This window comes from Pristiophorus japonicus, chromosome 21 (assembly GCF_044704955.1).
Source record: "Pristiophorus japonicus isolate sPriJap1 chromosome 21, sPriJap1.hap1, whole genome shotgun sequence".
Lineage (NCBI taxonomy): Eukaryota > Metazoa > Chordata > Chondrichthyes > Pristiophoridae > Pristiophorus > Pristiophorus japonicus.
The window spans coordinates 54,069,956-54,096,109 of record NC_091997.1 but is presented as its reverse complement, the minus strand read 5'-3'; the positions used below and the strand labels follow the sequence as shown (position 1 = coordinate 54,096,109).

General features: G+C 47.5%; 1 protein-coding gene across 2 annotated transcripts in view; it reads right to left on the bottom strand.

Moving 5' to 3' along the window:
- Window positions 1–369: 369 nt before the first annotated feature.
- Window positions 370–26,154, bottom strand: part of limd2 (LIM domain containing 2) — a 47,438-nt gene continuing 21,653 nt past the window's right edge. For both annotated transcript variants that reach the window (XM_070864768.1, XM_070864769.1), the window contains exons 3-4: window positions 9,350–9,486; window positions 370–5,652 (exon numbers count right to left, since the gene is read on the bottom strand). In XM_070864768.1, the coding sequence (XP_070720869.1) occupies window positions 5,499–5,652; window positions 9,350–9,486 (291 nt within the window). In that variant the 3' untranslated portion in view covers window positions 370–5,498. The remainder of the gene's footprint in view (window positions 5,653–9,349; window positions 9,487–26,154) is intronic.

Genomic DNA, 26,154 nt, shown 5'->3' with positions numbered 1-26,154 from the left:
TCATTCACAATAATGGGAACTGCAACTTAAAGTTCCCATTATTATGAATGAGAATATACTACACCTGATTGGCTGCCCAGAGCCATGTGACTGCAGCTCAGCCCTGCGCATGCACGCGCAGTCAGCGGAGGCCTCAGGACCGGGAACTCGAGTGGCCACAGCAGCTTCAGGTGGCATCTTTTTTCTAAAATCCATTCGAACGCCTGTGGGAAGGAGAAACCGGGATTTCTGGGCCATTGTGCGACCAATCTTTTGGACATCGATTCCATATTACCGAACATCAAATAAACCAAGTCAGATGTAGGGACAGACAGAGTTGCATCCTCCCTCCTTGTTTTCTTAACAGGTTATACACAAACAGAATTACACAATGGATATTTTAATGTCAAAAACTCTGATAACAATTGTAAAGCAGAGGTGTAATCACAGATTCAAAAGCAGCACTTTTAACAGTCGTGATCAAAGAGATATACAAACAGTAAAAAAGGTACAAACATACAGTATTTATAAGGCCTGTGTACCAAGGGATATCTGCTGGGCAACAGTAAGTTATAAATGCAGTAACTGGACAGTCACAGCTCTCTGCAGGCACACTCAGGAATGGACCGAGAGTGAGCAATGAGGCAGCAAAGTGTTTCACAAAATGGATGTCAAGTTTGAACAAAACAATTGCAGGTAGGAGAGGCAGTTGTGTCAACCGCGCCTGCAAAGCCAGATACGATCACACTTTGGCTGCAGACTGCACAGCCATTCATTCACATTTGGTGCTTGCAATGTGGGATTAGTTCACAGTAACGTGTGCAACGTAGAATCAGCGAACTTTACGACCCATTCAACCCATCGTGTCCGCGCCGGCTATCCCACCTTCCAGCTCCTGGTCCGTAACCCTGTAGGTTACGGCACTTCAAGTGCATATCCAAGTACTGTTTAAATATGGTGAGGGTTTCTGCCTCTACCACTCTTTCAGGCAGTGAGTTTCAGATCCCCATCACCTTCTGGGTGAAGAAATTTCCCCTCAATTCCCCTCTAATCCTTCTATCAATTACTTTAAATCTATGCCCCTGGTTATTGACCCCTCTGCTAAGGGAAATAGGTCCTTCCTATGTACAAGCAAATTCACACTGGTGTGTGATGTGCGGCGTGCAATGGCCCATTAACGCTTGGTGTGTCCCAAGTCTGATGTGACTTTCACATTCAGTATGAAATAATCCCACATTATACACAATGTGTCGTGCATAATGCCCCATTTACTGTGCCCTGGGGTAATCTTCCTGTCTCTGTCTGACCATCAGTGAAACATGTGAGATCAGCAGGTACCTGAAAATCATTTTATTTTCCCCCCCCCCCACCCACTTACCCTCCTCCTGAAACATAGAAAATAGGTGCAGGAGTAGGCCATTCGGCCCTTCAAACCTGCACAACCATTCAATATGATCATGCAACTTCAGTACCCCATTCCTGCTTTCTCTCCATACCCCTTGATCCCTTTAGCCATAAAGGCCACAGCTAGCTCCATTTTGAATATATCTAATGAATTGGCCTCAACATCTTTCTGTGGTAGAGAATTCCACAGGTTCACAACTCTCTGGGTGAAGAAGTTTCTTCTCATCTCAGTCCTTAATGGCCTACCCCTTATCCTTAGACTGTGACCCCTAGATCTGGACTTCCCCAACATCGGGAACATTCTTCCTGCATCTAACCTGTCCAATCCCGTCAGAATTTTATATGTTTCTATGAGATCCCCTCTCATTCTTCTAAATTCCAGTGAATATAAGCTTAGACTATAAGAGGTAGGGTTTAGTTGCACAGGTGTCAGAAGCCTCAGCTGCCAAGGTATTTGGCCACCACATCAAGCCCCATCCCATCCTTGTCCGACAGCCACATGCAGATATGTGGCTGGACTCACTGAGTATTGGCCACTGACCAGGATTACGCCACCAACTCGGCAACACTGCAGCCCAACTGCTATACCCCACCACCAACGTTAGGGGTCATTACTCTGTTTGTATCTTAGCAATTCATTCACAGTGTGTCCTCAACAATGCCCAATATACTCATGGATGTGCTGTACCAGAGAGCTGTGCAATGCACGATTATATTTAATTAGTAACAATTTCTAATTCCAACACTGACTAGATCCAGTACAATTGAGTATCTGGGGATCACAGCCCCACATCTCTCGGTAAGTCGAGAACAAGTGTCTAATGGACAAGAACCACCAATATATTAAATGCATGCAACCATGACAAAACAGCACTTGAAAGGTTTCACATTGGGAAGACATCATACACCATCAGGTCCTGAAATGCTGATCACAGATTTACGCATGCAGCATAGACGTTCCTCAAAATAATGTCACATTTTAAAAATCCCAGTTTCCAGGTTACATTAACCCTGATCTGTGAAAGCTCAGCATCTCTCATCAAGTTGGTGACAGTATCTTGTTTAAAATGATTACGGGGTTTGATAGGGTCGACACACCAAAACTATTTGCGTTAGTGGCGAATCCAGAACCAGAAGGTATAATCTTAAAATTAGAGCTGGGCCGTTTAGGAGTGAAATCAGGAAACATCTTTTCACACAAAGCGTGGTGGAAATCTGGAATTCATTCCTTCAAAGTGGTGGATGCTGGGGCCATTGGAATTCGATAGATTTTTATTACTGGAAGGTATGGAGAAAAGATGGATAAAGTGGAGTTGAGGTACAGATCAGCCATGATCTGATTGAATGGTAGAACAGGCTCGAGGGGCTGCATGGCCCCCTGTTGGTATTTCCCCATCACTTTTCTGATGAGGGGGTGTAACTCAGAACAGATGTATAGAACACATGTGGGGATGAGGGGGGGGGGGGAAATGAGCAGGAGGGATCGGGGGGTGGAGGGGAAGGGGAACGAGGAGGGATGGGGGAGCTGGAGGGGAGTGAAGAGATGGGGGGGCTGGAGGGAAGGGGGAACTAGGAGGAGGGATGGGGGGGGGGATGAGGGGAGGGGGAACGAGGAGGGATGGGGGTTTTACAAGGCAGCCGTTCCACCGGCCAATCCTGGTATGGAAGCGCTGTCTTGGGCTGTAGTTATACTGTCACTTTCATGTGGAAGGAAAGTGGTTTTGGCTGCGCATCTGTAAAACAGTGGCAGCAAATGGAATTCCCAGCGGACTAAAACCCCCTCCAGGGTAGGGATCCTCAAACTGGGTGGAATTTAACTCCAGAATATACAGTCACAGTGAAACTCACAATTTATGAATTTCACCGAATGCTGGAGCTAGAATTACAGGTCTTCCAATTCAACTTCATACTTCTCTTTCTTACTGATGGGCAGGTGGAGGTGGTGGGGCAGGGGCAGGAGCAGGGAGCCACTGTGCTGCCCCTCCAGTAGAAGTGCAAGTCCCTGTCTGCCACCGGAGCACTGTATATCTTTACCGGGCAGCAGAGTTCTGGGTGTAGGTTGGAGAGTGAGTGGGGAGGGATAGAGAAACAGTGGAATCATTTTGCTGAATCCATGAAGGAAACCAGAGGACATCTGTCAATCACAGTGACAGGGCCCAGGTTTCACCCCCTGGCCCTGCTCTGGTTAGCACACAGTCGATGTAAATCTTGGTGTCGGCGAGTGATACAGGTTATTTTTTGGGTGGTATGCTAGACTGGGTCAGTACATCAATAGTTTATAAAAGGCTGCTGAATCTTTAAATGAAACCCGGAAACGATCTGTGACTGATGAGCCGTAATATAAAATGCATAGGTCCACGCATATTAAACATTCAAGTAGCAAAATATTATTCTCAACATTTAACCCATTACTGAGGCACAGTTTCAGTTGAAAAGAAAATGCATTCCATCTGCGGAGCCAGTTCGGGAAAGCGCCCCTGAAATCCAGTGATATCACACCGCAATAAACACACGCAAACCCCACGCAATTAAATCACATGCAAGCTTTTCAAAAGTTAAGCCAGTAACTGGAGAAAATGACAGAGCCATCAAGAAAACCGTGAGTGAAAATTATTGGGTTATGAGGTGGGGGGGTGGGGGGTGTGTGTGTGTGACACGAGGTATTCGTCCTATTGAGGCACAGCTCTCCGTAATGGGGGGAGGGGGGTGCACTGGTCCCCGTGGGGGGGGTGGGGGGAAATTGGTCTCGGTGGGGAGGGTGCAGGAGTACTGACGGGGGAGTATTGGCATCTGGGGAGGGGTGAGTACTGTGTTTGGGGGTGTGGGGAGTACAATTCTCTGGCCGGGGGGGGGGGGGGGGGGGGCGGTGTACTGCTGTGTGCGTGGGCGGGGGGGGGGGGTACTGCTGTGTGTGTGTGTGTGTGTGTGTGTGTGTGTGTGTGTGTGTGTGTGTGTGTGTGTGTGTTGGTGGGGGGGCTGTACTGGTATGTGGGGGTAGCTCTGTCTCTCTAAGAGGGGGCACTGCTCTCTGTAACATGGACACAGGGTGATAAGACAAGGGCCTGCACATATCAGACAAGTAGAACCCGTGGAGTTATCTGATCCAATCTCTGACCGTACAGGCGGGTTAAAGGGCCAGTGACACCCAGTGGAAACCGTTTTCAGACTCGCTCTGTTTCGAGAAGGGACTGCTCCAGAACAATCTGATTTGAACACTGTCATTTGGGGGCACTGCCCTGTGGGCGGTGAGGAACGTTTACAGTGTGTAGCAAGCTGTGCAAGCGATGCACCATGATTCCCATGGTTCTTACTGAAACCATGAATTGCTAAAAGATAAATGTGTCACAGCGGCCATGTAGGTGGCATTGTGTGTTCCCAGTCCTGTTGTGTAAAGCTCAGCTATAGTATCCGGCACAGCCACTTCACTGTGGCAAAGCCACCATGTTTTAAGAAGATAAGATATATTATCGAGAGTATATTGTGCAGTTGCAAACTGTTGCCAGTAGGGTGGGCTATCATTCCAAAGACGTAGCAATGTGTAAATGAGGGGAGGATTGCTGTGGGTGCTGTGTGTTAAATTGGCCACTGCAGCTCACGGTCCCGGGGAATCCAGCCCGTGAAGCCCAGGCAACGGCAATAAAGTTTTACTTTTGATTCGTATTGCCAGTTTTCCCAGTTTGAATGGCGGGGCCTGCAGGTTTGGAATGGGCTGTTCAGTACCAGAATGGGTTAGTCCCAGAGATGAACCTGCCGTGGGGGTGGGCTCCATGCACAGGTCGACACTACTGGGGGGGCAGAGGGGGGGGGGGGCAATATTGTAAATCCAGTCTTCACGATGTCCTCTGGTTGGTATTTGTAACGCCTTGTGCCGACACGGTGTCTCTCGGTAACTGTGACCAGAGGAGATCCTGATGACACGTTTCACCATGTGGATACACACAGTAACGAGAGCAATCCTTCCCCCATCTTAGCAATGGCCCCTAAATTACACACTATTTAAAGCTGATTGAGGAATGGCAGCTGCGGTGCCCCTGGTTAGAGAGGGGCGCAGAGTCAGTGCTCACACTGGGTTAGCCGCTAACTCGCTGCTCCTTCCCCGGCCACGGTGTCGCGCTTTACTTGGAGTCGCTCTCGGCCGCCTTCTGCTGCCACAGTTCCTTGTGCTGCTTGCGGCCGAAGCCCTCATCGTAGTTCCCTTTGCTCTTGAACAACTGTTGAAAGTGAGGCTTGCAGTAAAACTCTCCCTGCAGTGCCGCGTAGCTCCCCAGGCTGCGAGGGAACAAAAGGGAACTCGTCATCAACTCTCACAAACATTTCATTCATAGGCAATCCCTCGGAATCGAGGAAGACTTGCTTCCACTCTTAACACGAGTCCTCAGGTGGCTGAACAGTCCAATACGAGAGCCACAGTCCCTGTCACAGGTGGGACAGACAGTCGTTGAGGGAAGGGGTGGATGGGACAGGTTTGCCGCACGCTCTTTCCGCTGTTTGCGCTTGGTTTCTGCACGCTCTCACAAAAAGCAAACTACTGCGGATGCTGGAACCCGGAATAAAAACAGAAAATGCTGGAAATCTCAGCAGGCCAGGCAGCACCTGTGGAGAGGAAGCAAGAGTTAACGTTCTGGGTCGACAATCCTTAGTCAGGACCATCCACCCGAAACATTAACTCTGCCTCCTCTCCACAGACGATATAAGCTGCAGCGTTGTGTCCCAATCGCCTGCGTCCGGAGATCGGGACGTCATCGCCCCGGGGTCAGGTTTCGCCCCCTGAAGCAGCGCGGGCCGATAACAGCGATAGCTTTGGGGGGGGGGGGGGGGGGGGGGGGGGGGAAAAAGACACACACACACGTACCGGGGCAAAAATTCGCCGCTGCGAAAAAAAATCTGCCGTTTTTCGATGGCACTTTGGTCGCGCGGTTTGTTGGCTGGTCGGGGCCGCGATCAGTCAGCCCAACGCTCTGCTCGGGCGCTGGGCTGATCGCACGGCGCTCCAGGCTAGGCACAGTCGGCAGCGTGGGCCCTTCCCTTTAATCGTACACGGCTGCGCTTGTGGCCCGCTGCGTAACGCTGCTGAGGCGTGCGCCCCATTACCGCCTTAGGATAGCGCTCCTCTTCCTTCCGGGGACGGTAACACGAATTTAGCGACCAGGGCGGGGCTTCTGGATGTTACTGCCTCCAAACGGGACGATCATGAATTTCTGGGCCCCAAGACTTCACCAACACTCAGGACCATTTTGGTACACTAAATAATCACGCGACTGCCCACTATGCTTTACCTCTCTCATATCTCCCTGTAGGTTTCTCAGCACCGGGAGATGCTCGTGGACAGGCAGGGCCTCTCATATTACACTCGCTAGCAGCTCTATCACATTGGGTTTAAAAGCATGAACTATCTCCACTGCCTGAACATTGCTGCAGGCCATGCTATCCTGCGAATGTTTACTGCAAACACAGTGATCGCCTCAGTTAGGATAGCAGAGAGAGGACTTTGATAAAACATGTTGAGCATTCATACAATGGCCTCACTCCCAGTGACTTCCAAGTTGACAGTTCTCAATGAGATTTCAACCTGTCTCGCTCATAAATGTCACTCCAGGCCTTTCCCGATGTCTCGCTGCTCTCCTTGCCTTCCTGAGGTTGGGAGAGTGCGATGGTCCAGGCCCCTCGCCATCACACACCCTTCCGAAGGTGGCAGACAGTGCAGTCTGGGTTTTGTACATCACCACCATGATTGAGAGACTCAAAACCATGCAGTTGATAAAGTGCCACATAATAGGCTTGCCAGCAAAGTTGAAGCCCATGGAATAAAAGGGACAGTGGCAGCCTGGATACGAAATTGGCTCAGTGACAGGAAACAGAGTAGTGGTGAACGGATTGGAGGAAGGTATGCCGCAGAGGTCGGTACTGGGACCACTCTTTTCTTGATATATATCAATGACTTGGACTTAGGAGTACAAGGCACAATTTCAAAATTAGCAGATGGCACAAAACTTGGAAGCATAGTGAACAGTGAGGAGGATAGTGATAGACCTCAAGAGGACATAGACAGGTTGGTGGGATGGGTGGACACGAGGCAACACAGAAAAGTGCGAAGTGATACATTTTGGTAGGAAGAACGAGGAGAGGTAATATAAACTAAAGGGTTCAATTCTAAATGGGGTGCAGGAACAGAGAGACCTCGGGGTATATGTGCACAGATCTTTGAAGGTGGTAGGGCAGGTTGAGAAATCAGTTAAAATAGCTTACGGGATCCTGGGCTTCATAAATAAAGGCATAGAGTACAAAAGCAAGGAAGTTATGACGAACCTGTATAAAACATTGGTTCGCCTCAACAGGAGCAGTGTGTCCAATTCTGGGCCCCACACTTTAAGAAGGATGTGAAGGCCTTAGAGAGGATGCAGAAAAGATTTACGAGAATGGTTCCAGGGATGAAGGATTTGTTACATGGATAGACTGGAGAAGCTGGGGCTGTTCTCAGAGCAGGGAAGGTTTGGAGGAGATTTGATCGAGGTGTTCAAAATCATGAGGGGTCTGGACAGAGTAGAGAGAGATAAACTGTTCCCATTGGTGGAAGGGTTGAGAACCAGAGGACACAGGTTTAAGGTGATTGGCAGAAGAACCAAAGACGACATAAAGGAAAACTTTTTTTTTAACGCAGCGAGTGGTTAGGGATCTGGAATGCACGGCCTGAAAGGGTGGTGGAGGCAGATTCAATCGTGGTTTTCAAAATAAATTGGATAAGTAACTGAAGGAAAAAAAATGTACAGGGCTACGGGGAAAGGGTGGGGGACTGGGACTGGCTGAAGTGCTCAAGCAGATAGCCGGCATGGCCTCCAGTGTTGTAACCATTTTACGATTCTATCAATTCACCATGGATCGAGTGAGTGCATTAGCACGATCCTCCTGACCACAGCATGAACGTGCAGCCGTGCCTCATCAAATGGGGGTTCTACCAGGCAATAGCGCTCAGCTCCAGCAGCAGCTGCCTGCATCTGTGCAACCTAATGGTGGTAGGCATGGACCGCCTGGATATTGGAGCAGCTTATCCAGCCTCCAGGTGATGTCCAAGTTACGGGAATTTACTCATCAGCTATCCAATGGACAAGGTGGAGGAAAGATCTGCACCAGGCCGTCCTCCAGGAGACCGGGATCTTCTGGGTTCAAGGGCTGGACATGCTCACCTCCACCCATCATCATCATAGGCAGTCCCTTGAAGCGAGGATGACTTACTTCCACGCCAAAAAAGGGATGAGTTCACAGGTGTTCCAATGAAGGACCTAATATTCCAGATCCTGAACTACATCCTGAAGGGTGGAAGATGCCTGTGCATGGATTTTTTAACATGTGGTGGCCATTGCACACCAGCCACCACATGGGCTTGACAGAGCTAGGTCTTGGTCCAGTGGCAAGGGTTACCCAAGACGACTGGAGACTGGTCTGCTGTACGGACCTAGTGCGCACACATATTGCAGTGTGGGCTGGTCCGTGCTGCCCCTGGCCCTGAACTCATGCCTCCCCTGGTCCCCGATCACATCCCTCCACTGCCCCTCGCCGCTCCTGCTGTATCTGCCCACGCTCCAGTCACCGACCTGGACCTTGCTGACGTCACTCTCCTGCACCAGCTCGCGCTGCTCCCTGAAATAGTACGCCTCCACGCTGCTCCTGGCTCCGAGCTGCGTGAAAACACCAGCGGCAGGTCGAGGCCATAAAAGGAGCAGCGGCCCGGGTCAGTGGCTAGCGATCAGCAGCTGGCTGATATTCCCCTCCGTACCGCAAGGATGATGAGACCAATTCTAATTGATATAACTCAGGGCAGACCCGGGGCCAAACCTGGGACACTCCCGATTTGAATGGCTGTTACTCACTGCCTTAAACGTGAGAGCTTTCGGGGCGGGGGAGGGGTGCAGGCGGGGGAAGTGGGGGCTGAATGGCAGAGTTAGCCAAGAGTTTTGGTTTCATATCTCACCTCAGTTTAGCTTTGCAATGCTTACAGCAAAAACAGGTGGCATGGAAAACCAGCGTGTCAGCAACCAGCCGTTCCATGGGATACACGGTCTTGTTGCAGGAAGTGCAGAGCTCCTTTGACACAGTCCGTAAAAAAGCCTGGAATGAAAAGCAGAGTACCTGGTTAGTCTGTACCGTTTGGGGGAAATGAGGATCAGCAGTGACAAACTGGATTTACACTACTGCAAATTATATTAAGCAGGAGGAATAGGCCACTCGAGCCCACTCCGCCATTCAATAAGATCATGGCTGATCTGATCATGTACTCAACTCCACTTCCCTGCCCGCTCCCCATAACCCTTCACTCCCTTATCGCTCAAAAATCTGTCGATCTCCGCCTTAAATATATTCAATGACCCAGCCTCCACAGCTCTCTGGGGCAGAGAATTCCACAGATTTACAACCCTCAGAGAAGAAAGTCCTCCTCATCTCAGTTCTAAATGGACGGCCCCTTATTCAGCGACCCCTCGTTTAAGATTTCCCCACGAGGGGAAAGAAAAGATTCACGACCCTCTGAAGAAATTTCTCCTCGTTTCCATTTTAAATGGGCAAATTCTCACAGGAAAGTAACTGGTGATCAATTGAAAAAACCTATTTCTCTCCACCGACTGGAGTGCCAGCATACGAAGGGTGGCTCTGCTGGGTCACGTTGGCGGGTTACACACTCACGGGGAGGGGCCCCGGGTTACACACTCCCGGGGAGGGGCCCCGGGTTACACACTCACGGGGAGGGGCCCCGGGTTACACACTCACGGGGAGGGGCCCCGGGTTACACACTCACCACTTCCCAAGATGGTCACCCCATCAATGCCACTCCCAGAATCACCCCAATAAAGTGAGAGTGCTCAGACCCAGTGCTGCACATCTCCTGTTTTGGGAGATGATAACCAACGTAGAATCCAACAGGAAGAATTTGAATTTGTGGCACAGGAGGAAGTTGCATTGTAGAAACTCACTCTCGTTCACTCTCTGACCCGTGCATCAGCTGTACCCAGGAGTGATGTCAGGCCTCAGCTGATAGGATGACCCTCCCCGTGACCCCCCCTCCCCCTTCCCGCTGGGGGGGTTGCCTGGTCGCCAACAACTTGTATTTATATAGTGCCTTTAAAGTAGTAAAACGTCCCACGGCACTACATAGGAGCATTAAAAAACTAAATTTGACACTGAGCCAAATAAGGAGATATTAGGTAGGTTTTAAAGAGTGTCTTAAAGGAGGAAAGAGAAATTTAGGGAGGGAATTCCAGAGCTTAGGGTCTTGGCAGCTGAAGACACGACCACCAAAGGTGGAGTGATTAAAATCACGATTAAAATGGACAACTTCCAACAACAGTGTGGATGGGGGGGATTAAATCTGCAATATGTTGGCAGTGGTGGGGATATCCTGGGATGGTTTCAATTTATAACACAAAGCTGCTCTGCCAAATACAAGCCATCATTCAGCTGGAGCAAAGCATTTGATCTAAGCACTGCACGCTCGTGTGACATTCTGGGAGCGGAGAGTACGGTTACTCACATTGAACCTCGGTATTATCGAGACAGTTCTGGCAAGACTTAATAAAAAAAGCACCAGCAGGGGGCAGTCTTGCATTGTTCCTTCCTGCCTGGGATCTCACGGAATCAAACTCAGCATTTCACCTTACAAGGGCAGCATTGGTGTCAAGGGATTGACCAGAAACGTACCAGAGATGCAGGAATTCAGCTATGTAGGGAGATTGGAGAAGCTGGGGCTGTTCTCCTTAGAACAGAGAAGGTGAAGGAAAGATTTGACAGAGGTGTTCAAAATCATGAAGGGTTTTGATAGAGTGAATAAGGAGGCACTGTTTCCAGTGGCAGAAGGGTTGGTAGCCAGAAGACACAGTTTTAAGGTGATTATCAAAAAAAGAGGCACTATGAGGAGACTTAAAAAAAAGGGATCTGGAATCTGTTACGATCTGGAACACGCTGCCTGAAAGGGTGGTGGAAGGAGATTCAATAGTAACTTTCAAAAGCGAATACATGCAAGGTTAAAATCTGCAGGGCTACGGGGAAAGAGCAGGGGAATGGGACTAGCTCTATCAAAGAGCCAGCACAGACATGATGGGCCAAATGGCCTCCTTCTGTGCTGTAAGATTCTATGATCAAAGTTCATAACACAAAGCGGCCATGCCTTCAGCTGCCAAGGCCCTAAGCTCTGGAATTCCCTCTTTCCTCCTTTAAGACACTCCTTAAAACCAACCTAATATCTCCTTATGATCTAAGACAGAAATAGACAGTTTCTTAAACGGTAAGGGGTTATGGGGAGCGGGCAGGGAAGTGGAGTTGAGTCCACGATCAGATCAGCCATGATCATATTAAATGGCGGAGCAGGCTCGAGGGGCCGTATGGCCTACTCCTGCTCCTATTTCTTATGTTCTTATGATTCTAAGTAGTTTGACTTCACACTGATGCCGCGGTTATAGTGGTTATAAATATGGTCTAAGTCTAGAAACTGGGCTTGACGTGACACTAGAGCAAAGCAAGAACTCCCGAGATAAGGAAGTCTAAACTCCACTATGCATTATCAGCTCAGACTTTGATACCTGTTGTTCCATCAACTAGTGTCAGTACAAAGCTGAAAGTGCTTTGCACCAATGCTGATCCTGCAGTGTGAATGAACCCATAGAATCATACGCCGTCTCAGTGTGAAAGTTGGTGTTGTTGGATCATTTGTTGGGCCCTCGCTGGGCTGCTGTGTAGCTGGCCTTGCTAGGCTGCCTGGTGTGTGTTAGGCCCTGCTGGGCTGCTGTGGGTGATGGGTTCTGCTTCGTGGTCAACCGTGGTGCCGGTTGCCACTGGTGTGTATGTTGGGGGATCAAAAAAGGTAGGGTCCAAGGTGGGTTGCTCAGGATAGTCCGTGAATCTGAGTTTGATTTGGTCCAAGTGTTTCCGGTGAATGAGTCCATTTGAAAGTTTGACCTGAACTCCGCTCTTTGGCCACGACAGTGCCGGGAAGCCACTTGGGACCTTGTCCATAATTCAATACAAATATAGTATCATTGATTTCAATCTCGCGTGACACATTTGTGCTATCATGGTATGTACTTTGTTGAAGCCGCCTGCTCTCTACCTGTTCATGTAGATCAGGGTGAACTAATGGGAGCCTTGTCTTAAGTGCTCTTTTCATGAGCAGTTCAGCAGGTGGGATCCCAGTGAGTGAGTGGGGTCTCGTGCGGTAGCTAAGCAGGACTCTGGATAGGCGAGTCTGCAGTGAGCCTTCAGTTACCCCCTTCAAGCCTTGCACTGCTCTCTCTGCCATTGGACGCTGGTTTAAACGGGGCAGATGTGACACGTTTGATCCCGTTACGGGTCATGAATTCTTTGAACTCAGCACTGGTAAAACATGGCCCATTGTTGCTCACCACATTGGGTAAGCCGTGTGTGGCAAACATGGCCCACAGGCTGTCAGTAGTGGCAGCGGACGTGCTAGCCGACATTATCTCACATTCAATCCACTTGGAGTATGCGTCTACAACCACAAGGAATATTTTACCCAAGAACGGGCCTGCATAGTCGATGTGTACCCTAGACCCCGGTTTGGAGGGCCAAGACCATAAACTTAGCGGCGCCTCCCTGGGTACATTGCTTAACTGCGAGCATGTATTACATCTGTGAACGCAGGACTCTAAGTCCACATCGATACCGTGCCACCACACGTGGGATCTGGCTATCGCTTTCATCATTACGATGCCTGGGTAGGTACTGTGGAGGTCATTGATGAAGGTGTCTCTGTCCTTCTTGGGAACCACTACTCGATTGCCCCACAGAAGGCAGTCTGCCTGTAAAGACATTTCATCTTTGCACCGCTGGAACAACTTTATCTCTTCCTGCATTTCCACTGGGACACTGGACCAGCTCCCGTGAAGCACACAGCTTTTGACTAGGGATAATAAGGAGTCCTGGCTTGTCCAGGTTTTGATCTGCCGGGCTGCGCCATTTCCACTCCCGTGGTGGACAATGGCAGCCTACTGAGAGCATCGGCGCAGGTTTCTGTGCCTGGCCTGTGGCGGATGGCGTAGTTGTATGTGGACGTAAGCACCCATCTCTGGATGCGGGCTGATGCATTGGTATTTATCCCTTTACTCTCGGAAAACAGGGATATGAATGGCTTATGGTCAGTTTCCAATTCGAATTTTAGCCCAAACAGGTATTGATGCATTTTCTTTACCCCAGAGACACACGCTAACGCTTCTTTCTCAATCATGCTGTAGGCTCTCTCAGCCTTAGACTCCTGGATGTATAAGCAACCGGTTGCAGTTTCCCGAAATCATTAGCTTGTTGCAATACACACCCGATGCCATATGACGATGCATCACCAGACGCTAGTACCAAACATGGATCATACAACACCAGCAATTTGTTTGAGCATAACAATTTTCTCGCTTTTACAAAGGCATTTTCTTGGCTTGTGCCCCAAACCCATTCATCCCCTTTTCATAGTAAGACATGTAGTGGTTCTAGCAGGGTGCCGAGACCCAGTAAGAAGTTACCAAAGTAATTTAGGAGTCCCAGAAACGACTGCAGCTCCGTCACATTCTGTGGCCTCGATGCGTTCTCGATTGCCTCAGTTTTCGCGTTGATGGGCCTGATGTCGTCCGCCGCAATCCTCCTTCCCAGGAACTTCACTTCAGGCGCCAGGAAAACGCACTTCGAGCGTTTTAACCTGAGCCCCATGCGGTTGAGACGACTAAGAACTTCCTCCAGGTTCTGCAGATGCTCGACTGTGTTCCGACCTGTGACCAAGATGTCGTCCTGGAAGACCACGGTGTGCGGGACCGACTTCAGTAAGCTTTCCATGTTTCTCTGGAATATCACTGCTGCTGATCGAATTCCAAACAGGCATCTGTTATAAATAAAAAGACCTTTGTGCGTGTTGATGCAGGTGAGGCCCTTCGATGATTCCTCCAGTTCCTGCATCATGTAGGCTGAAGTCAGATCCAGCTTCCTGAACGTCTTTCCTCCCGCCAGCGTTGCAAAGAGGTCGTCGGCCTTTGGGAGTGAGTATTGGTCCTTCAGGGAGAAACAATTGATAGTTACTTTGTAATCTCCACAGATTCTGACGGTGCCATCTCCCTTGAGGACAGGAATGATCGGGCTGGCCCACTCGTTGAACTCGATCGGTGAAATGATGCCCTCTCATTGCAGCCAGTCGTGCTCAATCTCTAACCTTTCTCTCATCATGTACGGTACTGCTTTTGCCTTGTGATGGATGGGTCACACTTCCCGGAATTAGGTGGATCTTCACTTTTGCTCTTTGGAGTTTCCCGATGCTTGGTTCGAACAGCGAAAGGAACTTGTTTAAGAACTGGGCACACGAAGTGTCGCCAGCGGGCGATAGCGCTCGGACGTCGTCCCAGTTCCAGCGTATCTTTCCCAGCCAGCTCCTGCCAAGCAGCGTGGGACCATCGCCCGGTACCACCCAGAGTGGTAGCTTGTGCACTGCTCCATCGTAGGAGACCTTTACAGTAGCACTGCCGATTACGGGAATCAGTTCTTTCGTGTAAGTTCTTAGTTTCGTAAGAATTGGAGTCAAGACTGTCCTTGAGGCCTTGTTGCACCACAATCTTTCGAAAGTCGTTTTGCCCATGATGGACTGGCTCGTGCCCGTGTCTAGTTCCATTGACACCAGGAGTCCATTTAGTTAAACATTCAGCATTATCGGGGGATAATTCATGGTGAATGTGTGCACCTCATGTATCTCTGCCTCCTCGGTCTGAGACTCTGGTTCGTTGTGATCCTCCGTGGATCTGTCCTCCTCTGCAACATGGTGGTTTGCAGGTTTAACAGGATTAGCAGCTCGCCTGCACATACGTTGGAGGTGTCCCATTGTTCCACAGCCCTTGCAAACATACCCTTTGAATCGGCATGAATGGAAACGATGATCACCCCCGCAGTGCCAGCAAGGTGTTAATGGCCTTGCATTCATCATCATTGATCGGGGACTCAGACATCTGCGGATGTGCAGCTGCAGGCATGTGTGACCTGCCCTGAACGTTGCAATTTGAAAACAACATCATTTTGTTCACAGTACTTGTAGCAGCACTGTGTGCTGAGAGATTTGCTTAGTATTGTCACTGGTGGCAATGAATGCCTGGGCTATCACTATGGCCTTACTCAAGGTTTGGGTCGCTACAGTCAAAAGTTTGCGAAGTATGGTTTCGTGGCCAATGCCAAGTACAAAAACGTCTCTGAGCATGTGCTCCAAACGTCCTTCAAATTCGCAATGTCCTGCAAGGCGTCTTAGCTCGGCGACATAACTCGCCACTTCATGGCCTTCAGACCTTTAGTAGGTGTAGAACTGGTACCTCGCTATCAGAACGCTTTCCTTTGGGTTCAAATGCTCTCGGACCAGCTTGCCCAAATCATTGTACGATGTCTCCGTGGGTTTCGCTGGAGTGAGCAGATTCTTCATGAGGCCATACATTGGAGCCCCACAGACAGTGAGGAGGATTGCCCTTCGTTTGGCAGCACTCTCTTCCCCATCTAGCTCATTGGCCACAAAGTTTTGGTCGAGTCACTCCACAAAAGTTTCCCAATCATCTCCCTCTGAGAATTTCTCCAGGATGCCCACTGTTCTCTGCATCTTTGGGTTCACTATCTGTATCTCGTCGCCAGTTGTTATGTATGGAGAAAGAGTCAGACTGAGCGCTGTGAGCTCAAAGTAAAGTGTGATCGTAGTCTTTTATTGCAGGTCTCCAGAGTGCCTCTCCAACCTGTGAAGCCTCCTTAAATACCTGTGCTCCCAAGGGATTATGGGATCCCTTGGGACTCCAGGGGATGAGCCCTTTGGTGGCTGTACAGAGTAAATACATGTTTACATATATAACAATAATGACCAGATGATCTGTTTTTGTCGTGTTGATTGAGGGATAAATATTGGCCCCAGGATACTGGGGATAACCCCCTGCTTTTCTTCAAAATAGTGCCATGGGATCTTTTACCCGAGAGAGCAAATGGAAACTCGGTTTAATGTCTTATCCGAAAGATGTTAACAGAACGTATGGACTCTGCTTCAGTAACAGTTTGTGGCAGAGAATTCCACAATCTACCCATCCTCTATGTAAATAAATCTTTTCTAACTTCTCTGTGAATTCTATTTGTGGTGATTTAAACCTGTGTCCTCGTGACACTGTATTGCTGCCCAGCGGAAATAACCAATTTTTTAGCTGCTCCCCACAGTTTTTTTTTTCAAAAACTATTTTTGCACTTTCCCCTAGTTTTCTCTCTGCAGGTGACCCATGGAGACGCAGTCAGAACGCAAGAACATAAAAATTAGGAGCAGGAGTCGACCGTTCGGCCCCTCACGTCTGCTCCGCCATTCAATAAGATCGTGGCTGATCTTCTACCTCAACTCTACCTTCCTGCCTGATCCAGATATCCCTTGATTCCCTTAATAGGCTCGAACTCCGCCTAAACCTCTCCATCCTCCTTTGAGACGCTCCTTAAAACCTACCTCTTTGACCAAGCTTTTGATCATTTGTCGTAATTTCTTCTTATATGGCACAATGTCAAATTTTTGTCTTATAAACACTGCTGTGAAGAGCCTTGGACGTTTTACTACCTTAAAGGCGCTATATAAATACAAGTAGTTGTTGTTGTTGTTGTAATATTCAAAAACGTCCGAAGCTTAGCACCTGGCTTTCCTCACTGTGATCCACTGGGATCTGCGGTACACCGTGCAGTGGGAAGCAGTCCCGCGTTTCATGCTCCGCACGTATGGTATTCCCAATCTAGACCATGTCAGGGTGATGAGGGGGTGCGCCTGGGCTGGCCTTTCACTTTCCCAACTAGCCACTTACAGAGCAGCACCAGTGACAGCTGGGAGCAGACTGGCTGCCTGTCCTGATGCCCAGGGAAGGTGTGTAGCACAGAGAAACGCAGTCCCCATCGCTTACAACGTGCGCGTTGGTGTAAACATGATATGCCCCCTATAAGAAGTGGATGGTAATGTGTTAATTGGTTAACGTGTTATACTCAGTGCCTCATCACTGACTGCACGTGATGTGCACTGATGGTGCAAGTGGTGGGAACTGTATGTTTCAATAAAATATAAAATAACAGCTGGCCCGGAGTATCTGCAACACAACACAATTAAGTCACAAACCACAAGAGACTACTTAACAGGCTGTGTCCTATCCCTGCTATGTTATGTTATATATGCAGCACACAGAATTTTCCTTTGCCGTGTGAGCCCAGCAGATCTTTCTATTTTCCCCCACTCCCCATTTTCCCTGACCTGTCCACCAGCAATGGGCGAGATCGCCACTGCATGGTCAGCACACTCTGGGACTCGGACAATGCCACCCTGAGCCATCCAACAGCATCTTGCTAATGGTTACCCGGGTCTCACCTCCTGACTGGAGCATGACATTTGCCTGGGGATTATTTGCCTTTTCATTTTCCCTCAGGAATTTGCTGCATTGCCAATGTCACTATGACTTTCTTACTAAAGGTGTCACAACTAATTGGAATATTGGATTTCCATTCACTATCCAGCAACCCAGGCCTACAGTTCCTGTGTTCTTGCAGGTGCTTGACACATAAACTAGCCAATTTCCTTACTCACTTCCCTGAGGATTGGATACTGTATCCCACCGGTCCAGATTCCCTGGCCTGCATTTCTTCATCACAAATACAACATTTACCATCTAACTCTCGGCTGTCAGGAGACAAGTTGAATCTCTGAGCGAAAGGGAGAGGTGGGCTGAATGTAGTCTGGCATTGGGTTGATTTGTCTCCCACAATAAGACAAATTTAAAAAATAGGACCAAAAGGACAAGAGTTAACCAGCAAATTGGAAGGAGGGGGAGATTCTATGTTTCCTTCCAAAGTGGACAACTTCAAATTTCTCCACATTATACTCCGTCTGCCATATTCTTGCCCACTCACTTAACCTGTCTATATCCCTTTGCATCCTCCTCACAACTTACTTTCCCACTTAGCTTTGTTTAGTCAGCAAACTTGGATACATTACACTTGGTCTCCCCATCTAATTCATTAATAGACTGTAAATAGCTGAGGCCCCAGCACTGATCCTTGCAGTACCCCACTAGTTACAGCCCGCCAACCCGAAAACTGACTTGATTATTCCTCAGCTTTTAGTCCCATTAATTTCTCCAGCACTATTTATTTACTCGTACAAATTTCTTTAAATTCCTCATTCTCACTAGAACCTTGGTTCCCCATTATTTCCGGAATGTTTTTTATGTCTTCTTCCATGAAGAGATACAAAGTATGTGTTCAATGTCTCTGCCATTTCCTTATTTCCCATTATAATTTCTCCTGTCTCTGCCTGTAAGGGACCCATGTTTACTTTTTCTAATCTCTTCCTTTTTACATACCTATAGAAGCTTTGAGAGTCTGTTTTGATGTCTCTCGCTAGATTACTCTCGTATTCTCTTTCCTCTCTCTATTAATTTTTTGGCTCTCCTTTGCTGAACTCTAAAATCCTCCCAATCCTCAAGCTTACTACTCTTTTTGGCAACATTAACAGCCTCTTCCTTTAATCTAATACTATCTTTAACTTCTCTAGTTAGCCACGGTTGGACCATTTATCCTGTGGGGATTTTATTCTTCAGGGAAAGTATTATCGTTGTGAATTATGCATTATTGCTTTAAATGAGTCTTATGCGTTGGTTGGGTAGGTTCCAATTTTAGCGGTTTAAGCATCTGAATTTCCAGATCCCTTTGTTCCTTTTGACAATTTAGTTTCTTACCAGTCGGACGGATTAAAATTCGATCGCTGAGCGGCCCCAACCCCCGACCTGAGCTGCCCCGACCCCCGACCCTGGGGGGCGGAAGAGAGAGGGTAAGCAGCTAGAGGTCGTGGTCCATATCGGGACCAATGACATAGGTACACAGAGGGATGTGGTCCTGCAGGCAGAATTTAAGGAGCTAGGAGAGAAATTAAAGGATAGGACCTCAAAGGTAGTAATCTCCAGGTTACTACTGGTGCTAATGAGTGTCAGAATAGAAGGATGGAGAGGATGAACTCATGTTTGGAGTTGGTGCAGGGGGGAGGGCTTTAAAATCCTGTGGCATTGGGACTGCTTCTGGGGGAGATGGGACCTGTACAAACCGGACGGGTTTCACCTCAACAGCGCCGGGATCAATATCTTCGCGTGAGTTTTGCTAGTGTTGTTGGGGAGAATTTAAACTAGCTTGGCAGGGGGATGGAAACCCGAGAACAAATTCAATAGGGAAGGAAGTAAGGCTTAAATTGGAATAGCAAGAATTTAGAAAATGATTCTGTAAGACAGAAGAAACAAGGGTTAGTAAGTAGTAAGCAAAGAGGTCTTCCTGTGCTGAAGGGTATATACTTTAATGCAAGGAGTATAGCGAATAAGACGGATGAGCTAAGAGCACAGGTAGACACTTGGGAGTATGACATTATAGCCATTACAGAGACATGGCTGAAAGAGGGCCAGGTTTGACAGATCAATATTCCTGGTTACAGGATTTTTAGACAAGACAGAGAGGGGGGTAAAAAGAGTTGGGGGGGGGGGGTTGCGGTACTGATTAAAGAAAATATTACAGCTGTGAGGAGGGATGATATGTTAGAGGGATCAAATGAGGCCATATGGGTCAAACTGAAAAACAAAAAAAGGGGCGATCACACTGCTGGGCGTTTACTATAGACCCCCAAACAGTAGGAGATAGAGGAGCAAATATGTCGGCAAATTTCTGTGAAGTCCAAAAGCCATAGGGCAGCAATAGTAGGGGATTTGAACTATCCTAATATTGATTGGGACAAATATAGTGTGAAAGATATATAGGGTGCGGAATTCTTAACATGCATTCAAGAGAACTTTTTTAGTCAGTATGTAACAAGCCCAACATGAGAGGAGGCAGTTTTGGATTTAGTTTTGGGGAATGAAGCTGGGCAGGTTCAAAGGGTATTAGTGGGAGAGCACTTGGGGGCCAGTGACCATAATTCAGTCAGATTCAAGTTGGTTATGGATAAGGACAAGGATACCAGGAATAAAAGTCCCAAATTGGGGAAAAGCTAACTTTGCTAAGTTAAGGAGAAACATAGAAACATAGAAAATAGGTGCAGGAGTAGGCCATTCTGTCCTTCGAGCCTGCACCGCAATTCAATGAGTTCATGGCTGAACATGCAACTTCCTGCTTTCTCACCATACCCCTTGATCCCCCTAGTAGTAAGGACTACATCCAACTCCTTTTTGAATGTATTTAGTGAATTGGCCTCAACAACTTTCTGTGGTAGAGAATTCCACAGGTTCACCACTCTCTGGGTGAAGAAGTTTCTCCTCATCTCGGTCCTAAATGGCTTACCCCTTATCCTTAGACTGTGACCCCTGGTTCTGGACTTCCCCAGCATTGGGAACATTCTGCCTGCATCTAACCTGTCTAAACCCATCAGAATTTTAAACGTTTCTATGAGATCCCCTCTCATTCTTCTGAACGCCAGTGAATACAAGCCCAGTTGATCCAGTCTTTCTTGATAGGTCAGTCCCACCATCCTGGGAATCAGTCTGGTGAATCTTCGCTGCACTCCCTCAATAGCAAGAATGTCCTTCCTCAAATTAGGAGACCAAAACTGTACACAATACTCCAGGTGTGGCCTCACCAAGGCCCTGTACAACTCCCTACCCCTGTACTCAAATCCCCTCGCTATGAAGGCCAACATGCCATTTGCTTTCTTAACCGCCTGCTGTACCTGCATGCCAACCTTCAATGACTGATGTACCATGTCTTGTTGCACCTCCCCTTTTTCTAATCTGTCACCATTCAGATAATAGTCTGTCTCTCTGTTTTTACAACCAAAGTGGATAACCTCACATTTATCCACATTATACTTCATCTGCCATGCATTTGCCCACTCACCTAACCTATCCAAGTCACTCTGCAACCTCATAGCATCCTCCTCGCAGCTCACACTGCCACCCAATTTAGTATCATCCGCAAATTTGGAGATACTACATTTAATCCCCTCGTCTAAATCATTAATGCACAGTGTAAACAGCTGGGGCCCCAGCACAGAACCTTGCGGTACCCCACTAGTCACTGCCCGCCATTCTGAAAAGGACCCATTTACTCCTACTCTTTGCTTCCTGTCTGCCAACCAGTTCTCAATCCATGTCAGCACACTACCCCCAATCCCATGTGCTTTAACTTTGCACATTAATCTCTTGTGTGGGACCTTGTCGAAAGCCTTCTGAAAGTCCAAATACACCACATCAACTGGTTCTCCCTTGTCCACTCTGCTGGAAACATCCTCAAAAAATTCCAGAAGATTTGTCAAGCATGATTTCCCTTTCACAAATCCATGCTGACTTAGACCTATCAGGTCACCTCTTTCCAAATGCGTTGCTATGACATCCTTAATAATTGATTCCATCATTTTACCCATTTTACCCACTACCGATGTCAGGCAGACCAGTCTATAATTCCGTTTTCTCTCTCCCTCCTTTTTTAAAAAAAGTGGGGTTACATTGGCTACCCTCCATTCCATAGGAACTGATCCAGAGTCTATGGAATGTTGGAAAATGACTATCAATGCATCTGCTATTTCCAAGGCCACCTCCTTAAGTACTCTGGGATACAGACCATCAGGGGCTGGGGATTTATCGGCCTTCAATCCCATCAATTTCCCCAACACAATTTCCCAACTAATAAGGATTTCCCTCAGTTCCTCCTTCTTACAAGACCCTCTGACCCCTTTTATATCCGGAAGGTTGTTTGTGTCCTCCTTTAGTGAATACCGAACCAAAGTACTTGTTCAATTGGTCTGCCATTTTTTTGTTCCCAGTTATGACTTCCCCTGATTCTGACTGCAGGGGACCTACATTTGTCTTTACTAATCTTTTTCTCTTTACATATCTATCGAAGCTTTTGCAGTCCATTTTAATGTTCCCTGCAAGCTTCCTCTCGTACTCTATTTTCCCTGCCCTAATCAAACCCTTTGTCCTCCTCTGCTGAGTTCTACATTTCTCCCAGTCTCCGGGTTCGCTGCTATTTCTGGTCAATTTGTATGTCACTTCCTTGGCTTTAATACTATCCCTGATTTCCCTTGATAGCCACGGTTGAGCCACCTTCCCTTTTTTATTTTTTCGCCAGACAGGGATGTACAATTGTTGTAGTTCATCCATGCAGTCTCTAAATGTCTGCCATTGCCCATACACTGTCAAACCCTTAAGTATCATTCGCCAATCTATCCTAGCCAATTCACGCCTCATACCTTCAAAGTTACCCTTCTTCCAGTTCTGGACCATGGTCTCTGAATTAACTGTTTCATTCTCCATCCTAATGTAGAATTCCACCATATTATGGTCACTCTTCCCCAAGGGGCCTCGCACAACGAGATTGCTAATTAATCGTCTCTCATTACACAACACCCAGTCTAAGATGGCCTCCCCCCTAGTTGGTTCCTAGGAAAGTCATGGGCTGCAGGAGGATATCAATCTACTGGTCATGTGGGCAGAGCAGTGGCAAATGGAATTTAATTCAGAGAAATGTGAAGTAATGCATTTGGGGAAGGCTAATAAGGAAAGGGTTTACACATTAAGCGGTAGGCCACTTAATAGTGTAGATGAACAAAGGGACCTTGGAGTGCTTGTCCACAGATCCCTGAAAGGAGGCCAGGTGGATAAAGTGGTTAAGAAGGCATACAGAATGCTTGCCTTTATTGGCTGAGGCATAAAATATAACAGCAGGGAAGTTATGCTTAAATTATATAATAATCTGGTTAGGCCACAGCTGGAGTACTGCGTGCAGTTCTGGTCGCCATATTATAGGAAGGATGTGATTGCAGGGTGCAGAGGAGATTTACTAGGATGCTGCCTGGAATGGAGAATCTTAGCTATGAGGCCAGATTGGATAGGCTGGTTTGTTCTCATTGGAGCAGAGGAGATTGAGAGGAGACCTCATTGAGGTGTACAAAATATTGAGGGGCCTGAACATAGTGGATAGTAAGGGACTATTTCCATTGGTGGAGGGGTCTATTATGAGGGGGCTTAGTTTTACAGTGGTTGGTGGAAGATTTAGAGGGGAATTGAGGGAGGGCTTCTTTATGCAGAGGGTTGTGGGAAACTGGAACTCGTTGCCTGGAAGGATGGTGGATGCAGTAACCCCCATTCACATTTAAAAGGTGCTTGGATGGGCACTTGCCATAACCTGCAGGGTTACGGACCTAGAGCTGGTAAGTGGGATTAGACTGGATAACCTCTTGTTGGCTGGCACAGTTACGATGGTAAGTACTTCAGGGAATCAAATACGGCCAGGATGATCTCCTAGACTAGTTTCGATCGCCTGGATGGGTTGGAGAGAAATTTTCCCAGATTTTTTCCCCCAATTGGCCTGGGTTGTTATCTGGTTTTTGCCTCTCCCAGGCGATCACATGGCTCCGGTTGGGGTGGAGTGTAGAATGTTTCAGTATAAGGGGTGTCACTGTTGTCTGGTTGGGCTGGGTGCTCTTTACCTGTCCACCATTGTTCATAGATTTATATGTAACCTTCAGGGCTGCTGACCAAGGGCCGTGCGGCTCTTTGTCGGCCGGCGCGGACACGATGGGCCGAAATAGCCTCCTTCTGCGCAGTAAATTTCTATGTTTCTATGTTCTCTGGGTTTGTAACATAACCAGATGTGTGAGTTTTGCCACTCTTTCAGAAATAACAAAAATTGTCTTCACTCTCTGAAGTGGTTTTCCGATATTTTTCACTTTCTATTTCCTGTTGTTCGCATGTTCTCTGTAAAAGTGCTTTTACTCTATGTTGAAAGTTTTGAGCCAGCTTCCTCTGAAGGCGGCTCTCTACATCGTTGTATGCATCCAATCCAAGAACATTTTCTGCTGTTACCATTACATTTTCTGAGACATCAAATAAGTCAAATATGAGCCTGAGGAGGAGTGCACACAGATTGAAAATGTGTAAAGTGGCTGGGGGATTCAAGTTTGTAAAATTAAGATGGGGAGGGCGTGGGCAGGCGGGAGGGAACTAGGTTTAAAGAGGGTTAAGCGTGGAGAGGAAACGGACAGTAAATAATTAGAAGAGGCTGCTAATTGCAGCAATGTTGTTAAGAGATGTGCAATAGTCAGAAATACTCAATCTATTTTAAAATATAGAAGTTAATAGGAAACCGAGAGGATTGGCAGTTATTCAAAGGTTAGTGAAAGATGGGAGTGAAAGCAAAATGGGGGAAGGGTGGGAGAAAAGTGAAGGCAGCTGGAAGGAAACAGAGCTGCATTTAGGCAAATAAAGTGGAGCTTTTTGTGTGACTGGCAAAATCTGTAGTGGGAGTGGCTGTGTGGCCCAAGCTCGCCCACATCTTGGCTCAGCTTTAGACTGGACCAGCATCGAACCAATGGACAATAGACAAAACCTGCTCAAATTCACAGGGATTGTGCCCTTAAACGGTTAATTTGTGAGGACAGATTGCATAAACTTGATTTGCAATCCCTTGAGTTTACATGGTTGCAGGATGATCTCACTGAGATGTTTAAAATGATAACAGGGTTTCAACAGGGTAGATAGAGACTATTTCCTCTGGTGGGGAAATCCAGGACAAGGGGGAAATCACCTTATAATTAGAGCTCGGCCATTTAGTAGCAAGATTAGGAAGCATTTTTTGACACAAAGGATAGTAGAAATTTGTGACACTCCACTCCACTCCACAAGACTGTGAATGCTGGGGACAATTGGAGCTTTCAAAACGGAGATTGACAGATTTTTGTTGGGTCCGGACATCGAAGGATTATGGAGTAAAAGTAAGTAACTGGAGTTGAGATACAGATCAGTCATAACAGGTTTGAGGCTGACTGGCCTCCTCTTGTTCCTATGTTCTTGGGTAGGGGACAGATATTGCTTCGGCCTTTATAAAGCTTCAAAAATGAATTTGAATACTTGTCATTCTTTGCCACAGTTAGAGGAAGAAATGCCGAACAGAAATTAAGTGAAAGCAGAGAGATCTGGGAGGCAAGTCTGCTATTAATGTCCACAGATCCCTGAAGGTAGCAGGCCAGGTATACATTGATAAGAATGGAGCTGGCTTCATTGATCTGGAGGAGTATATTGGTGATATGTACACTGCGGACAGAGATGGCCATGAGCCCAAGTGGGTGAAAACTGAGTGAGAGCAATTCACTGAGTTCAGAGACCGCAACATAGATGGCAAAATGGACAAGGACGAAACCAAAGACTGGATCCTGCCGGCTGACTATGACCATGCCAAGGCCCGCCATCTTGTCTACGAATCTGATGAAAACAAGGATGGAAAACTCTTGAAAGAAGTCGTCGTCAAAAAGTACGACCTGTTTGTGGGGAGCCAAGCCAGAGACTTTGGGGAGGACTTAGTAAGACACAATGAGTTCTAAGTGTGTAGATAACTACTGCAGAGAAAGAAAAACAAGAATCCATTCCATAAAGAAGGGATAATTTAATTTTTACAACTTGGGTGCAGAGAGCTGTAATCTTGTGCCCAGAGAGTGCTATGTAACTAATGATTTATATTTACTTCCCATATATCTTTAAAACCAAACCTCTTATTTTTGTATTGTGTATTTTATTTTCCTTCCTCGATCAGATGATTTCAGAACTTCTTCAAATCCCACACCGAATCGGTTTTACAGCCAGGAAACTCCAAAGCCTGGTTTATAGTAGTTCAGAACACTTGTCCATTGCCACTCACATCAAATCGGCTACCCAGTCCCCAGTCATAACAGACTCTGAACGCTCGCCCAAAGCTGGAGTTGAACTGAGACGATCAACTCGGGAGCGGAAAGCCCTGGAGCGTCTC